The sequence below is a fragment of the Melozone crissalis genome, unplaced genomic scaffold (genome assembly GCF_028551555.1).
Source record: "Melozone crissalis strain CALT ecotype California unplaced genomic scaffold, PUWL_Pcris_2 ptg000012l_1, whole genome shotgun sequence".
Lineage (NCBI taxonomy): Eukaryota > Metazoa > Chordata > Aves > Passeriformes > Passerellidae > Melozone > Melozone crissalis.
In genome coordinates this window covers 13,050,767-13,065,250 of record NW_026535790.1, presented here as the reverse complement: position 1 = coordinate 13,065,250, position 14,484 = coordinate 13,050,767, and the positions used below count along the sequence as shown (strand labels likewise).

General features: G+C 50.9%; 1 protein-coding gene across 3 annotated transcripts; it reads right to left on the bottom strand.

Moving 5' to 3' along the window:
• Window positions 1–8: 8 nt before the first annotated feature.
• On the bottom strand, window positions 9–10,701 carry AP5Z1 (adaptor related protein complex 5 subunit zeta 1). Of its 3 annotated transcripts, none has more exons than XM_054270686.1 (17): window positions 10,632–10,701; window positions 10,346–10,483; window positions 9,818–10,004; window positions 8,728–8,869; window positions 7,705–7,817; window positions 7,067–7,235; window positions 6,259–6,399; window positions 5,905–5,942; window positions 5,663–5,825; window positions 5,251–5,429; window positions 4,614–4,756; window positions 3,715–3,864; window positions 3,399–3,510; window positions 2,928–3,025; window positions 2,549–2,681; window positions 2,237–2,451; window positions 9–1,993 (listed from the first exon to the last, which is right to left on the bottom strand). In XM_054270686.1, exons 1-17 carry the CDS (start codon window positions 10,670–10,672, stop codon window positions 1,729–1,731), a joined length of 2,427 nt encoding a protein of 808 aa, XP_054126661.1. In that variant the 5' UTR covers window positions 10,673–10,701; the 3' UTR covers window positions 9–1,728. The 3 variants fall into 3 exon arrangements, with proteins under 3 accessions (XP_054126661.1, XP_054126663.1, XP_054126662.1); XM_054270688.1 differs by having other exon boundaries at window positions 10,346–10,425; window positions 10,632–10,677; XM_054270687.1 differs by lacking the exon at window positions 10,346–10,483 and having other exon boundaries at window positions 10,632–10,661.
• Between the last annotated feature and the right edge of the window lie 3,783 nt (window positions 10,702–14,484).

The following is a 14,484-nucleotide window of genomic DNA, read 5'->3' as shown; positions in this document are numbered from 1 at the left end:
CTGAGCATCTCCCGGGTGTGTGCTGCTGAAATGCCGACAGGTGGTGATGGACAGCAGAGATTCCCTTTGGGAGGACTCGTGAATATCCCAGGAACCGCCCTGCTCCCTGCTGCCGACCCTGCTGTCAGCTCAGCCGAGGGTTCAGCTCCATCGTGTGGCTGCCCGGGCCCTGCACACCCGGCCTCCTGCTGCCTCTGCTTTTAGCACCATTAACGGGATAAACCCGACCTGATTTCCACATTTAGACAGATACTGAGACCTAGTTTAGCCGAACCCTCTTAAAACAGCCTGCAGCAAAGCCCTGCATCACACCCTGCACGGTGCAGGCTCTGGCAGGGGATCAGGTACTCACATGGCATCTCACAACAACAGTGCTGAGGACTGTGATGCTAAAACAGGGCTGGCTTTATTTACACCTCACTGCTGCAGTTCTGGTTCCTGTGCTTGGTCTTGCACGTCGCAGGAGGAGATGTCAGAACACTCCATGCAAGGGAAATGCTCCACAACTGGATTTCAGTGCAGCCTGGCCTGCTTTTCCAGGCAAGATGGACCAGGCACCTTCTCTGAGACACGAGTGCCTTGCTGCTCTGCTGGGCCACGCTCACAGCCCTGCCCTGGGGTGCTGCCCCAGCAGGGACTGGGAGCAGTGCATCCTCCTGCCACTGACTCAGCCAGGTGAGCAAAAGCTCAGGGCTCCTGGTGATTCACTTCACTTTCAATCAAATAGGTATGCTGGCCTGTCATCCTCCACAGAACTTGAAATGGGCTGCCTAAAGCCTCTGGGCAAACTGCATGCACTCCTTACTCCCCTCTGCCCCGGAGCCAGGGCTTGGGGTGAGGCTTGGTTTGCATTAGGCAGTGCTGGGGCTGCATCCTGGCACGTTCCAGCAGTACCAGTGCAACCCCACTGAGCACTCCTGGAGCTGCAAAACAGCCCCAGAGCTGTGTGTCACTCACAGTGCAGTCAGGTATTGAAACAGACTGTAAATAAACCCTGCTATTTACTAGTGTGCATGAGGGCTGGCTTCTCCCAGGAGGAGCAGGGGATGGACTGACTTCCCTGTGTGTTAATATGTACAGCTGAGATGTGAATAAAGCTCTGGTGCAGATACTGAGCACAGCATGGCGCCTGTCAGACACGGTGGATGTTAAGAAATGCTCTGTGTCAACAATAAACTGGATCAATAAACCTCTCTAAGCCCTGCTCTGGCAGCTGCCTCTTGGATCTCTCCATGTTCACTCCAGTGGTGAGACACAAGAGCAGTGAGGGCTCCCAGATGTGATGGAGCCAGTCCTGCTTCCTCCAGATCAGGCCTTTGCCTGCTCTGCTGCAAGGAGAGGCAAGAGAAGCAGCATGTGCAGGTGTAGTGAGAGCAAAGGGGAAGGGAAACAAGGCAGAGGAAGGGAGGGAACAAGTCACATCTCCAAAGGGACAGGGTGTGCTGGCAGGGCATTAATGCACCATTCACTCTCCTGCAACATTTGCACAAGTCCACCAGGAATTCAGTGCATACTCACCAAGAAGGGATAAGACAAGCTTAGGAGATAAAAAAGCAACAGGCACTAGGACAGAAATACAAACAGTCTTAGACCAGAGGAGCAGCCTCAGCTCTCCTTATTCCTGTTCTCTGTTCCATTCACAATCATTTGTTCCTCTTTTCCAGTTAAGATCAGGGCCTCAGCCTTGAGTGTCAGTGTCCAGTGAGTTACTCCAGAAACCTCCTGCCCTCACACTGGCATGGAGCCTGCAGCAGGCTCCAGGAGCTCGGTGACCATCCTCAGGGCCAAAGGGAGAGAGTCATTCACCTCCTTCTGAAACTGTGTGCTGGCCACAGGTGGGGTGAACACAAACTGAGCCACGCTGGGCATTTTCAGCAGGTTCATGAGCTCAGTTGCACGTATAAGGATCTCCTCAAGGTCTTCCTCACAGTAAACAGAGGTGACAGCAGGGCTCTGCACAAATGTCCTCATCTTGGACAGGAACATGGACACTCTGCAGGAGAGAAGGACATGGATATCAGCTGGCAGGACCTTTTCACCCATCCAGGTCACTACTTCAGTGTGTAAATTCCAACAGACTAGTGCAGGTGTCAGAGATGAATCCCACTCCTCCAAACTCTGCCCTTCCACAGCTCACCTCTGTCCTTTTTCAGTTCCATGACTCAATTATTAACACCAGCAAAGCCACATTCAGACCCCTGAGATCTGCACATTTCAATCCTTTGCCGGTGCTCACCTGGGGATCAAGTCCTGGCTGCGGGCTGCCAGCTTGGTCAGGGTGGCCATGAGGACACTGATGGCTCGGGGGGCACAGCTGGGGGTGCTGGCCTGTGGCCTGAGCTGGGTGATCTCAAAGAGCACGGCCTCCAGGGTCTCAAAGAAGCGTGTGATCTGCTCCACCGTGCAGCGCTTGTCGTGCGACACCGACAGGAACTCGCCGACAGCCCACGCCTGTGCCAGGCCAGAGGGGAGCACAGGGAAAGGGAACTGAATCATTTTCAGGGAACAGAAAATCAGGTGAGAGTGCAGCTGGAGCAGCCCTGCTCACCATGTGGGTGAAGATGGCCTCCTTGCTCTGGATGTTGCTGACTGCTCCTGCGAAATCCAGGATCTCCGGGGACAGCTCCACCACGAGCGCAGGGCGCAGCCCGCAGAGCATCGCCAAGTTTGAGCCCAGCACCCTGGGGCAGAGACAGGGGCACAGCTCAGAGCAGGGCAAGGTGGTGATGCCCAAGGCCAGGAGGGGCTGGCAGCACCCAGCCACTGGCACAGGGCTGTATCCTCAGGATGCTCCCAGCCAGGATGAAGGTGCAGCCCCCATTTTGCATCCTTCAAAGGTAAATCACAGTGGGGACTGGGTCAAAGCTGAAAAGGCTCCTCCAGGGAGAAGGGCTGGGAGCTGGGCTCTGCCTCCTGTCTCCTCTCACCTGTACACATCCTCTTTGAACGCTGGGATCTCATAGAGCTGGTCACTCCTCTGCAGCAGCAGCACCACCAGCTGGTTTATCAGAGAGCCATCTGCAAACTGAAAGCCAGCCCTTGTTTCAGCAGTACCTGTGACATCCAGCAGCCAAGCCCCAAAATAACCAGCCTGGTGAGACAGCTGGCTGAGAAACTGCCTGGTCTAGGAGGGGAGCAGTGCACAAAGCAGGTACCAGGCACTTACTGTGCTCTCATCTCTCTCCTTTAGAGCACAGAATGAACCTGACACTGCTCCACAGAGCTCTTCTGTTTCTCTGGATCAAGTGGCCAGCTCAGTGCTGGTTCATGCCAGTTCCAATCTCACCCTCCCCTCTTTCAGAGTGCAGCATCTTCCCAATTTTGCTTCTACAACTTTTCCACATAACAAGAGATCCCTGCAGCACAACTGGGAAGTGAAATTCCCCAAAAGGACCTACCTCTGCCACCACCCTGAAAAAGAGCTCCAGTAAGACAGGGACAGTCTCTGCACACTGCACCAGCCTGGGGCTGCCAGCCAGGGATCCCAGCAGCTGCCGAAGTGGAACCAGACTGTGGGCAGAAGAAGAGTTACTGCTCAAGGTTTGTTCCCAGTTGCCCTTCCCTATTCCCCACAAGGCCTTTGAGTGCTGCCAAAGCTGACAGAGGGAAGAGAAATCCACCTCAGCCAGCTCAGAGCTGCTGTGCCTTTCCCAGTAACCCCAGTGCTGCCTCCCAGAGCTGCATGGCTGAAGCACACTCCAGGCACGCTCCTACCTGTCTGGAGCATCCTCGGGAGCAGACCTGCTGCGGAGGAGATACTGGAACATGCTCCTGTAGAGGGGATGGTGGAAGGCCTCCAGACACGTGGCTGGTTTCCCAGCTGGGTCAGCCCCAGCCTTCTCAGAGGCAGGAAGAGCAGCTGCCCTAGCAGGGAACACACAGAATGTGCTGCAGTGTGAGAATGGGCAGGGCAGAGCTGGGATCCTGAACACTGAACAGCAATCCACGTCTAATCCAGGCTCTCTGGAAGGCAGAGGGCCAACCTGATGAGCTCAGGCCCCTCATATTCAGGCAGCAGTTTCAGACTTGCTTCTGTGTCACACCTGGGAAAGGGAAAAATGGCACTCTATCCCTCAGTCATCCAAGCCCACCAACATCTAGGATGGCTCTCTTTTCTAAGCACTCCAGAAAGAGCTGTGATGTCAGAAGGACAAGGAAGAGCAGAGGTACAGCCAGTTGCATACTATCCCATCTTCATGGAAACTCACAGTGCCTAAGATCTCAGGAAGAAAATTCTGTGTGCCTCCAGGAGAACAAAGCCAAAACCAGGGCTAAGAGCAGGAAAGGAAGAATAGATATTTCACCTCTGTGTTGAGGTGGTACCTTGTGGAAGCCTCAAACGTGTGGCAATCATTTAGAGCTGGATAGGGAGAGGGGAATGGCAACAGCTCCCTGAGCCCCAAAGACAGCCCAGTACTGAAATGTGAGAGCTGGGCACCTTCTCTTCCCATGTACAACACATTACTAAGAAAACTGGGCTGACATCTGTGCAGCCTTGTGTTAACCTGACTGCAGTGACTGCTCTGTGCCAGCTGAGGCTCAGGAGTGTGCACTGGGCTTTGGTCAGTGCTAAGATGCTGATTAACAAGTGAAAGGAAGGGAAGGTGCATTACCTCAGCTGGATGTCCAGAGCTGCTGTCAAACAGGGCAGGTCAAGCAGCAAATGGAAGATCTCAATGGCTGTGCCTGGATCCAGCAGAAATGGGAGAAGGTCCACAAACTCAGAGATCAGAGGTGGGCTGTTCCACGCCAGGAACTGCAAGGAACAAGCACAAACTGCTCCACTATCCCTGCAACTCCATCACACACCCAGACAACTCCACCCTGTGACCAGATGGGATGGGGAAGGGAAAGTTACTTCTGAAAAGCAAAACCAGAAAAGTCTGAGGGTTTGGTCAAAACCCAGGAGCTGTTAGAAGCTCAACACAGGCCTCTGGCAACTGGTTCAGTGGCTAGCAAGCTGCAGCTTACTAAACTTTTCCAGAAACAAAGTGCTGTGTCCTGTGTTCACTGTGCTCCCCAGCCCTCCACAGTCCTGCCAGCCCAGACTCTTCTCTCCTGGCAGTCTGAACACACCCAGAACCCTCCTCCCCTTCAAAACCACACTTGTTTTGTAACAATCCTTGCCTGTACTCTCCCCAACACTGCCATGAAGGCACAGTGAGGGCCTTAGGGTGCAAAAACAAGGTTCTAGGGCACAGAAGGGGATGTGAAGCAGGCTCTCCCCTCTGCTGCTCCAACATGTTGTACCTTGAAGAGATTTGGGAAGCTCTGCCTGAATATGCTGGAGGAGTCTGTGAAGAGCTGGCTGTTGTCCTTGCAGAACTGGACAAATTCAAAGGCCAATGATGGGTTGTGGAAGAGCTGAGCTGGGATATCACTGAAGAGATGTTTGTAGATGGCATCTGAGTCCACAGCTGCCAGTTTGCCTGGAGGACACAGCACCCTGCTGAGCACAGCCCAGCCCAGCCAGCAGCCCTGTCAGGGCTGCAGGGGCTAAGAGAAATCTGGGTTATGTTCTCCTAAAGAGCAGGGGACACCCCAGCTCCTGGGGTGGGATCATCCATAGCAGAGCACAGGCAAAGTGGAATTACCAACTCTGGCAGGCAGCAAAGTGCCAGGACAAAAGGCTGTGCTGGAATAGGCAAGACTGAAGACTTACTGTGGTTCAGGAAGAACTGGGCAATGGGCAGCAGTGCCCTGGCATAAGAGGCATCCCCACAGATCCTGCTGTGCAGGATTTTCAGGAAGGGGACAGCACGGCACACGTAGGAGGAGTCCTGTTTGCAGATGATGTCCATGATTGTCACTGCCTCAACGAGACACTGCAGGAGAGCAGAAGTGAAAATTGGAATGGGGGAAACCACAACCCCCAGAGCTTGAGCCCCACCCCTGTGTACTTACAGCTTTTTGCAGGTCTCCATCTTCTTTCTTCAGGGGTCCTGACAGAGAAATGAGTCCAAATTAAGCTTTGAGCCCACACAGGAACATGAGGCTGTCAGCTTGAGCACTAACCCTGGCTTCAGGGCAGGCAGGAACACACACAGATCCTAAATTCAGGCCAATGAGAACCAAGTTTCACAGCCTCCCCTGCAAATCAAGGAGGCAGACCATGACTGTTGCCTCCAAATCCTTCCCAACACCCCAGCCCAGGGCTGCTCAATGCATTCCCCCAGCAGGCCCTATCCCTAGCAGAGGATTCCAGAGATCCCAGCCCAAAGATGCAGCAGTATTTTATTTCCCCCTGGCAGGACTCACGGCGGGTGCTCTGCTCCACCAGGCGCTGGCAGTACTCGAAGGCTTTGTCCCGCAGCCGCTCCCTGGGCGGGAGCAGCCGGCCAGGCGTGGCTGGAGCAGGGACCAAGGGTGTCACAGAGCTGTCCCCTCCTGCTGAGGCACCTGCACAGTGAACATCACACGTGTCAGCTCGTCACAGGCCATGGCACCCACGCAGCATGCCAGCAATTGAAAGGCAGCTGATTGTCCCCAGGGGCAGAGTGAAGAACAGGAGGCTGAGGGAGAAGGGAATGTTACAAGAATATTAAGGAGATGCTGTCTCCCATCACCCAGGCTTTCCTTCCTAGGAATCCATGGGGCTTTGAAAACAGGAGACTCACCCAACAAGTAATACCCCAAGGAAGGATGAATAAGTATCAGTCAGGAGGTTTAGTGATATTCCTTCCCAAACTCTCCCTGCTCCTAGTGCAAGATCTCTGAACTCTTGCCCATATTCCTGTCACTCAGAATGAGAGGATGGTTTGGGCTGGAAGGGGCTCAAAGCTCATCCAGTTCCAAAGCCACTGCCATGGGCAGGGACACCTTCCACTATCCCAGGTGGCTCCAAGCCCTGTCCAATCCAGCCTTGAGCACTCCCAGGGATGGGGCAGCCACAGCTTCTCTGGGCAACTTGTGCCAGGGCCTCCCCACCCTCACAAGGAATAATCTCCTCCTAAGACCTAGTCAGTTTGAAAGAGAGGAGATTGCTGGGTTGCTGGTCAGCCACCTCATGAGACATCTGAGAGCACACAGCCCTCCTGGGGCCACAGACCACACCTTCAATCCCTACCTGGATTAGGGGTGTCCAGCTCCATGCCCCCATAGCACAGCAGCCAGTTTCTCAGCATGGAGAAAGCCTGCACGTTGAGCCACTGGTCCTGTGTGTAGTGCTGAGCCACTGAGAGCACTGTGAAGAAGTCTGTGGCAACAGCACCATCCACCTCTGTGATAGGAGCAGGCTGAGAGAGAAGATGCAGCAGGTCAGAGCCCAGAGAAAGGCTCAGTGAGAGGGCAGGGAAAGCCCCACTGAGCCCATGGAGACAGGCAGGCCTTGTTTGGGGTCCTGCAGGAGGGCAGGTATGCAGAGAGAGAAAAGCCAGCTGTGCTGGCCCCTTCTCCCCAGCTGAAACACTCAGCTTTGACACTGCTCTCATGTGCACCTTTAACTCTGAGGTACAGGGTCACTAAAAGACTCTTCTCTAACAACTGCTTCAAGGATCAAAGCTCTGGGTCTACAGCTGAACTCCTAAATCCCAGAGCTGTAAATCCCCTTTGCTTTCCTATGTGTCTCAACCACATATCCCACAAAAATCTAGCAGCACTTCTAGACTACTGTTTTCCAAAAGAAGGTGATTCTGGGAATCCAAACCAGCAGGTAACAGACTAACAAATGCTTTAGTGAGGTCACCATGGCAACTCAGCACTCACCTGTTTGGTTCTGGGACTGGAGAAGAAGCCTCCAGAGGGTTGAGCCATTCCTTGCTGAATGCTTGCATACCTCAGCCAGTCAGCCAGCTTTTTACTGACAACATTGGTCTGTTCTGGACAAGGGAAGTGACAGGGTCATTGCTAGATGGGGCAGAGAAACAGCCTCTGCAACATGTCCCTGTTAACCCTAAATTGCTGTGCTTTTTCTCCAGCCTGGATCACTCTCTGACCCAGCAATCCATAAAGAAACTGGTACCCCAAGGTGGATGTTCTATACTCCTCATACCCCCTCAGCCAGGGAGTGAGTGCTGGAGCCAAGGACTCTGCTACCAGATCACCCAAGAGACACTTGTTCCTTTGTCTCCATCCACAGCTGCTGTTAGGAGGAATGTACAAAACCACTGTCACATTATTCAGGCAGTGTCTGCCTTCAGCTCTGCAGCCAAAGCACAACTCCCTCCCTGGGAGCTCACAGAAGCTGGGGCAGGTGATCCCTCCTGCTCTGCCAGCCCATGCACCCAGCCCAGCATCCTCCCCAGAGCTTCTCTGGCACTGCATGGAGCACACAAACCTCACAGGAAACTCCCAGAAACTCTTGCTCACAGCTCTCCAGCATTTTAAGCCTGAAATGCTCTCCTAGGTTAACTCCCCACTACCCACCCAGTGCTGCCTCTCTGCTGAAGAGCACCTCTAGTTGTTCCTGCTGCTCTCCTGACCACATGCACAGGCACATCTCTGTTTCCTTCTCTCCTTGCTTGGTGCTCTTCAGGATAAGCTACAATTTCACACTCCTGCTGCATGTGGAGACCTCAGCTAGAGCACATGTTCCTGTTATACAAATCCATGGCCAGGGTTTGACTGAAGGCCCATCCCAGTTCTGTGGGGTGGAATACATCTCACCCAGTAAGTTCCCTTTCCTCATAGCAGAGATGTCACTTTTGACAGCACCTTCCAGCTGAGAGCCTTCTGATCAGTACCCAGACCACAGCCAGGTGGCAATCTCAGCCCTTGCTACAGATTTACCTTCTGTTAGGGATCCTGGAGAAAGGCTGATGACATTTGCCAGGACAGGAAGAAGGAACCGAGCACTCTGACCCTCGGGCAGTCTTCTTTCAAGGACCTGCACAACACGCTGCCCCACAGCTGCCACTTCACCCCTGCTGCTCTGAAAAACAAAGCAGAGGGAAAGATAAATAATTTACCTTCACTAGAGACCAATCTCCTCCACCAGGCATCAATAGCAAAGTCAAGCACAAAAGGAACTGACAGCACAGGGGATTTTAGCACGTTTTACAGAGATTTTCTGCAATTTGAATTCACAGATCCCAAACTGTGGGGCTGCTTATGTGTGTTTTTACATTGTGGAACTGCAGGACAGTCCCAAGGCTGGATATGGGAGAGAGGAGCTCTGTGAGGCAGCACATAAATAACACACTGCTGGTTTCTGTTTCATTTCCTTTAGTTAAGCAGACTCAGATGAATGTCACAAACATTGGAGAGGTTTCTAAGCACACAGTGAAACTCAGAACGAGAAGTTTCACAAAAATATTTTACCTTTAACAGGCACAATACAAGTAAAAGGAGAGGAAAAAGAGAAGTTTGCAGCTTGTTCCCCAGGCAGCACTCAAAACAGGGAGATCCTCAAGTTTGCTTCTCTTCATGGAGAATCTGGACCTTTGAAGTGTCATTTGCTTTTACAGTTTTACATGTTTTGTAGGTTCTGTGTATGTTCTTTACATGTGAACATGAAAGCCAATATCATAAGCAGAATATCTAAAATCTTTCCCAGGTTCAAGCAACCCTGATTAGAAATCTATTCCAGCAGCCAGCTCTAAAGGGTTCTTTTTGCTTCCAGGACCTCAGTGACCAAACACGATAATTTTAAGCATTTTTTGTAGTTAAGTGCCATACACAAAAATTTGCTATTTTTTTCCCATACAAAGCAGAATAATGAAATCCTTTAAATGAACATTGAAATACCTCTGTTTTTTTCCACATACTTACAATTGATTTTCACTCTCCTTGAGCTCAGGGAGGAGCTCAGGAGCAGGGAACAATCAAAAAGCAAATCCATATTGACAGGGGAAGATCTCTGATCTGACAGGTCGTTTACCTGAGCCAGAAGGACAGAGGAGACCAGGCTCAAGAGCTTTGTATCTTGAATCTCATCACAGGAGAGGACAAGATCGTTGCAAGGTGACATCTCTCTCAGGATGGCAGCACACAACACCTGAATCTGCTCAGGACTTTTGGGTGAGCACAGCACAGTCTGCAGCTGCTCCACAAACTTGCCATCGAGCCTGCAAGAGTCACAGTAAACACCACTGCAAGGCAAGGAAAGATCCAGATGTTTATTTCCTGTGTATTTTTGGCTTTGGGGTGATCCCCTTGACAGTGACTAACGCCACACGTCACCTTCATTTCTGAGTGAAGCCTCAGTGACAACCAACACTCGTCAACCTTGCTACAAAAGGCGATGGGCACTTCTGCTTAGGAAGGGGGTGAAAGGCAAAGAGGGGCTTTGTGTTCAAAGAGAACTTAGGGTTTTCAAGGCAGCGTGTTATTTTAAAGCCCTTTCTTTTTGGTTAGAAGGTAACGCTCTGCACCTCGAACACCCGGGGCGCGCAGGGCACTCACTCACTTGCGGGGGTACTTGGTGGCGGCCACGCTGAGGTGCAGCCTCTGCAGCCCATCCACGGCCTCGGGGCCGGCCTCGGGGCCCTGCAGCAAGGCGGACACACGGGCGGTGAATCTCCGCAGTTCCTCCTCCTGGATCTCCCTGCGGGCCGGTCGGGGCTGTCAGAGTCCGGGCCCCCTCGAGAAGCTCCGGGCGGAAGGGTGGGTACTCACCGCCCGCCCCCCCGCTCCCGCCAGCACCCCCGCCCGGCCCGAGGGCTCCGTGCCGCTGTCCCTGTCCCCTGTCGCACCTGGCCTGCCGGAGGAAGCTCTCGGCAGCCGCCGTGAACATCCCGGCCCCGCCGCCGCCCGGGTCCGCCGCGCCACGGTACGCGGCCAAAGCTGTCCCCCATGGGCGGGCGGTACGCGCGCGCCGGCTCCGGGGGGACGCGGCGGCTGCTGCACGAAGGTTCCGCCCGGCGGGAGGGGCTCGCAGAGGCGCGGGGTGACCAAAATCCGCGCTGGGGGCTGCAAAGGGACTGTCCGAGGGACTCTGTTGTTATCTGCAAAAGGACTGTCCGAGGGGCTCTGAATTATCCCCCACCTCAGGAGACCGAGAACAAGCTGAGCGCTGAGGCCACCCCGCCCTAGGCACTCAGACCTATGGAGAACATCATTACATGGCAGAGATGAGAGTTGGGACTTCTGCAGGAGTGATGGTAAATAAAAACCAATAAATCTATCAGCCTTTCCTGCAACCTGTTCATAAAACAGACCTTTCCAAAACAGTACGAGATGTTAAACCAGCTGCTCAGTCTTCAGCAGTCGCAGAAGTTAAAAATCCATCAGGACCTTCTCTCCTGACTGCCAACACAGCTGGAGCTGCCAGCACCTCGCTGAGCACTGCCCTGCAAGGAGGAGATGCCAGGGGACGGGATTTGGCACTTTGCCTTTGGTAATTCCCTGCCCTGTGCTCTCCTGGCATTAAGGTTCATTAGCACCATGCCTGGGCAATCAGCCAGCAGAGAGCAGCACGTGGGGAGCCAAAGGCAGGATAATGTTAAAATACATCCCCAGAAAGGGCTCTGGATTAATACATTTGCTCACTGTGTACTGTGCTATTAATTTTTTAATTAGTTAGTCAATTAAAAAAAAATCCTCCCTGTAGTAACTGAAGGGAGACTACGAGGAAGAGAGGAACTTTTTACAAGGGCATGGAGTGACAAGACAAAGGGGAATGGCTTCAAACAGAGAGGGCAGGGTTAGATGGAAGAGTGGGAAGAAATCCTTCCCTGTGAGGGTGCTGAGGCCCTGGCACAGATTCCCAGAGAAGCTGTGGCTGTCCCATCCCTGGAAGTGCCCAAGGCCAGACTGGACAGAGCTTGGAGCAGCCTGGGATAGTGGAAAGAGTCCCTGCAAGGACTGGAATGAGCTGACTTTTAATGTTCTTTCCAATCCAAACCATTCCATGGTTCTATAATTCTATGAATTACAGCTACTTGATACCAATTGAAGCCTTAAAAGATATTACTGTTTAATTTTGGAGCTAAGAATGTTTAGTCAAAATAAACCCAGAACTTAAACTGCAGCTGCATTAGGAAGAAAAAGGAGGAAAAGTCCAACTACAAGACAGATAAAGTGTTGTTTTCTGATCTCACAGGCTTAAATGAAAACAATTATTATAAATTACAGGGGAACACACTGGAATAGTTTAACTTTCAAAATAACAATGTTTCACTTCATGACAAAACAAAAGCTGGAGCTGGAGGAATCCTTTACAAGCCCCAGGGGAAGCATCACAGATCTCAAACACACAAGTCCATATGTTCACTCTGCTGTGAGCCAACAGCTGCCCAAATAACTGACAAGGGATCAAAAGTGGGGAGTCTGAACTCCAAACACTGCAAGGTGTGCACATACACACTTCCTTCCTACAGGAAAAAAAAAGAAAAAATATTAAACACAGTCCCCTCACTGCTGCAGGAAACTCAACCCCCCTGGGATGTTACACTGCAAGGAGCCAAATCTGGCACCCAAAAACAGCAAAGCAATTTCAGGGCGTTTTCTCTTTCATATATAATTTTATTTCTGGTTATAGAAACAAATGCTAAGAGGAGAAGCAACATTCCCCAACCACATACATCAAATTAAGGTAACAGAACAGTTAAAATAAATGAAAAAAAAAAAAAAAGTAGAAATTTAAACCTTTGTTATAGCTTTAAAATATTAACGTTCTCGATACATTAGAAATCACATTCAGATCTCAAATTACTTAAAAAATGTATGGCTCTATATTAAAAAAACAAACAAACAAAACCACTGTATCCCATCTGAAGTGGAAATGCAGGATCCCACACCCTGCTGGGAGCCAGGGCTGCCTCCAGCACCTCACAGGAGCAGCAACATGGCCAGAGAAAGAACATGAGCTTCACATCCACTGCCCCTTGGGAAACACACCTGCTTTTTAAAAAGCACTGATAATGAAAACAAGTCACAAAAAAACCCCAAAACAACTTTTGATATCAGCTGTAAAAAAAAAAAAAAACAAACAAAAAACAAAACAACCCCACAAACCCCAAAACATCTGGCTGGAGGTGTCTTGCACAGGCAACACCAGGAACTGAAATGCAAGCATGGCTTTAGTTTCCCCTTTCCATCACCTTCTTATTTTATAAAATAAGTGCCAAACCGAGGTGAAAGGGGTAAGGCTGGCCCAGATCTCTGTAGCAAACCCTTCTGTGAAGCCACTGAGGTATTTCAGGTTCTCCTCTCAGCCTTCCCCAGGGACTCAGTGGGAATGAGCATCTGCAGAACAGGGGGAGAGTTGGATTTTTCTGAATTTGTTTTTTATTAGAGCAATTATTCAGGGTCGGATTTGAATTTCCAGCTTTACCATCCGTTGCTCACACACAGCTTTTGATTTATCCCTAAACAGCTTTTAACAGTCCTTTGGATAGCTACAGACTCTCAAAATGCTCTTTTTGGCTACGTGGAGGTTGGCTGGCAGGCTGGGCAAGGCCAGCCCCCTCAGCACAAACAGCATGTCCAGAACCCAACACAACACATGGTCTTGTAAGATTTTCATATTTTAAAGCCATTTTCTGTATCACTATATTTGAATGAGTTTGGTTTTGCTTTTGGTTTTTTTTTTTTCTTTTTTTACATTCTGTTTTCTATTAAAGCAAAAAGATCTTACAAACAATACTCTGGTTCCCTCTACTCCAAGCCCTTTTGAGGGAGGAAAAAAAAGAGAGATTAAGCAAGTTTAGGTTTACAGTAATTCAATTGCTACAGAGCCAACTTAGCAGCCTGCCCACCTCCCCAGAGCAGCATATAAATCAGCAGAACATCAGGATGTTCTGCACCAGACTTTTAGCAGCAAGACAGTGAAACAGAAGGGATTCTCACTTTTTCTGCTCCATTTAAATCTCATTTTTCTTCAGCTAGCAGGCATTTCTCCTCACCATTGCCCTTAGCTTTAAGGAAGGCTCTGTCTCAGACTGCTTTAGGTGGAAGTGAGGTGGGGTAGGAGCAGGACAGAGAGGTCCAGATCACAGCATAACCTGGCAGCAGACACAACCAAATATTGGGGGAAGTCTGGGCTTCACAGGGGCTGTTTTCTGCTGGATGAGGAGGAAAGCTGCTTCCTTTCACTGCTCCTATCACCAGCCCTGTCCTCCCTGAAGAACTGAAGCCCCATCACCAGGCAGGGATTGCTGAGGTGAAGCTTTCACTCAGATCCTCACAGAAAATTTCTGGAAGAGCAATTGGGATTAGGAAGTCAAATATAACTTGCTTTTCTTCTCAAAAGATCCAAGTGGTTCAAAACATACCCTTCTGTGAATTTAGTGATCCCTGTGGAATTAAATCACACCTGAATTTTGGCCAGTTGAGTAAAATTTACTCCCTGTGAATTGAAACATTAGAAAAACTCTTCTGTGCTTGTTTGGAAGAGGATATAGACCCACCTCACCCCAAAAAGAGACAGAAGCATGACAAAAGGAAAATAATCTCACCACAGAGGAAAAGAAACAATTTCCTAGTGCCCCAGTGTTAGCTTAGCCACCTGACAGAGAGGAATTCCTCAGCCTTACAACATCCTCGTGGGCCCCCCATCAATCTCCTCTGTTAGAAAGCAGGTCCCATTACTGACAGAGCAGAATC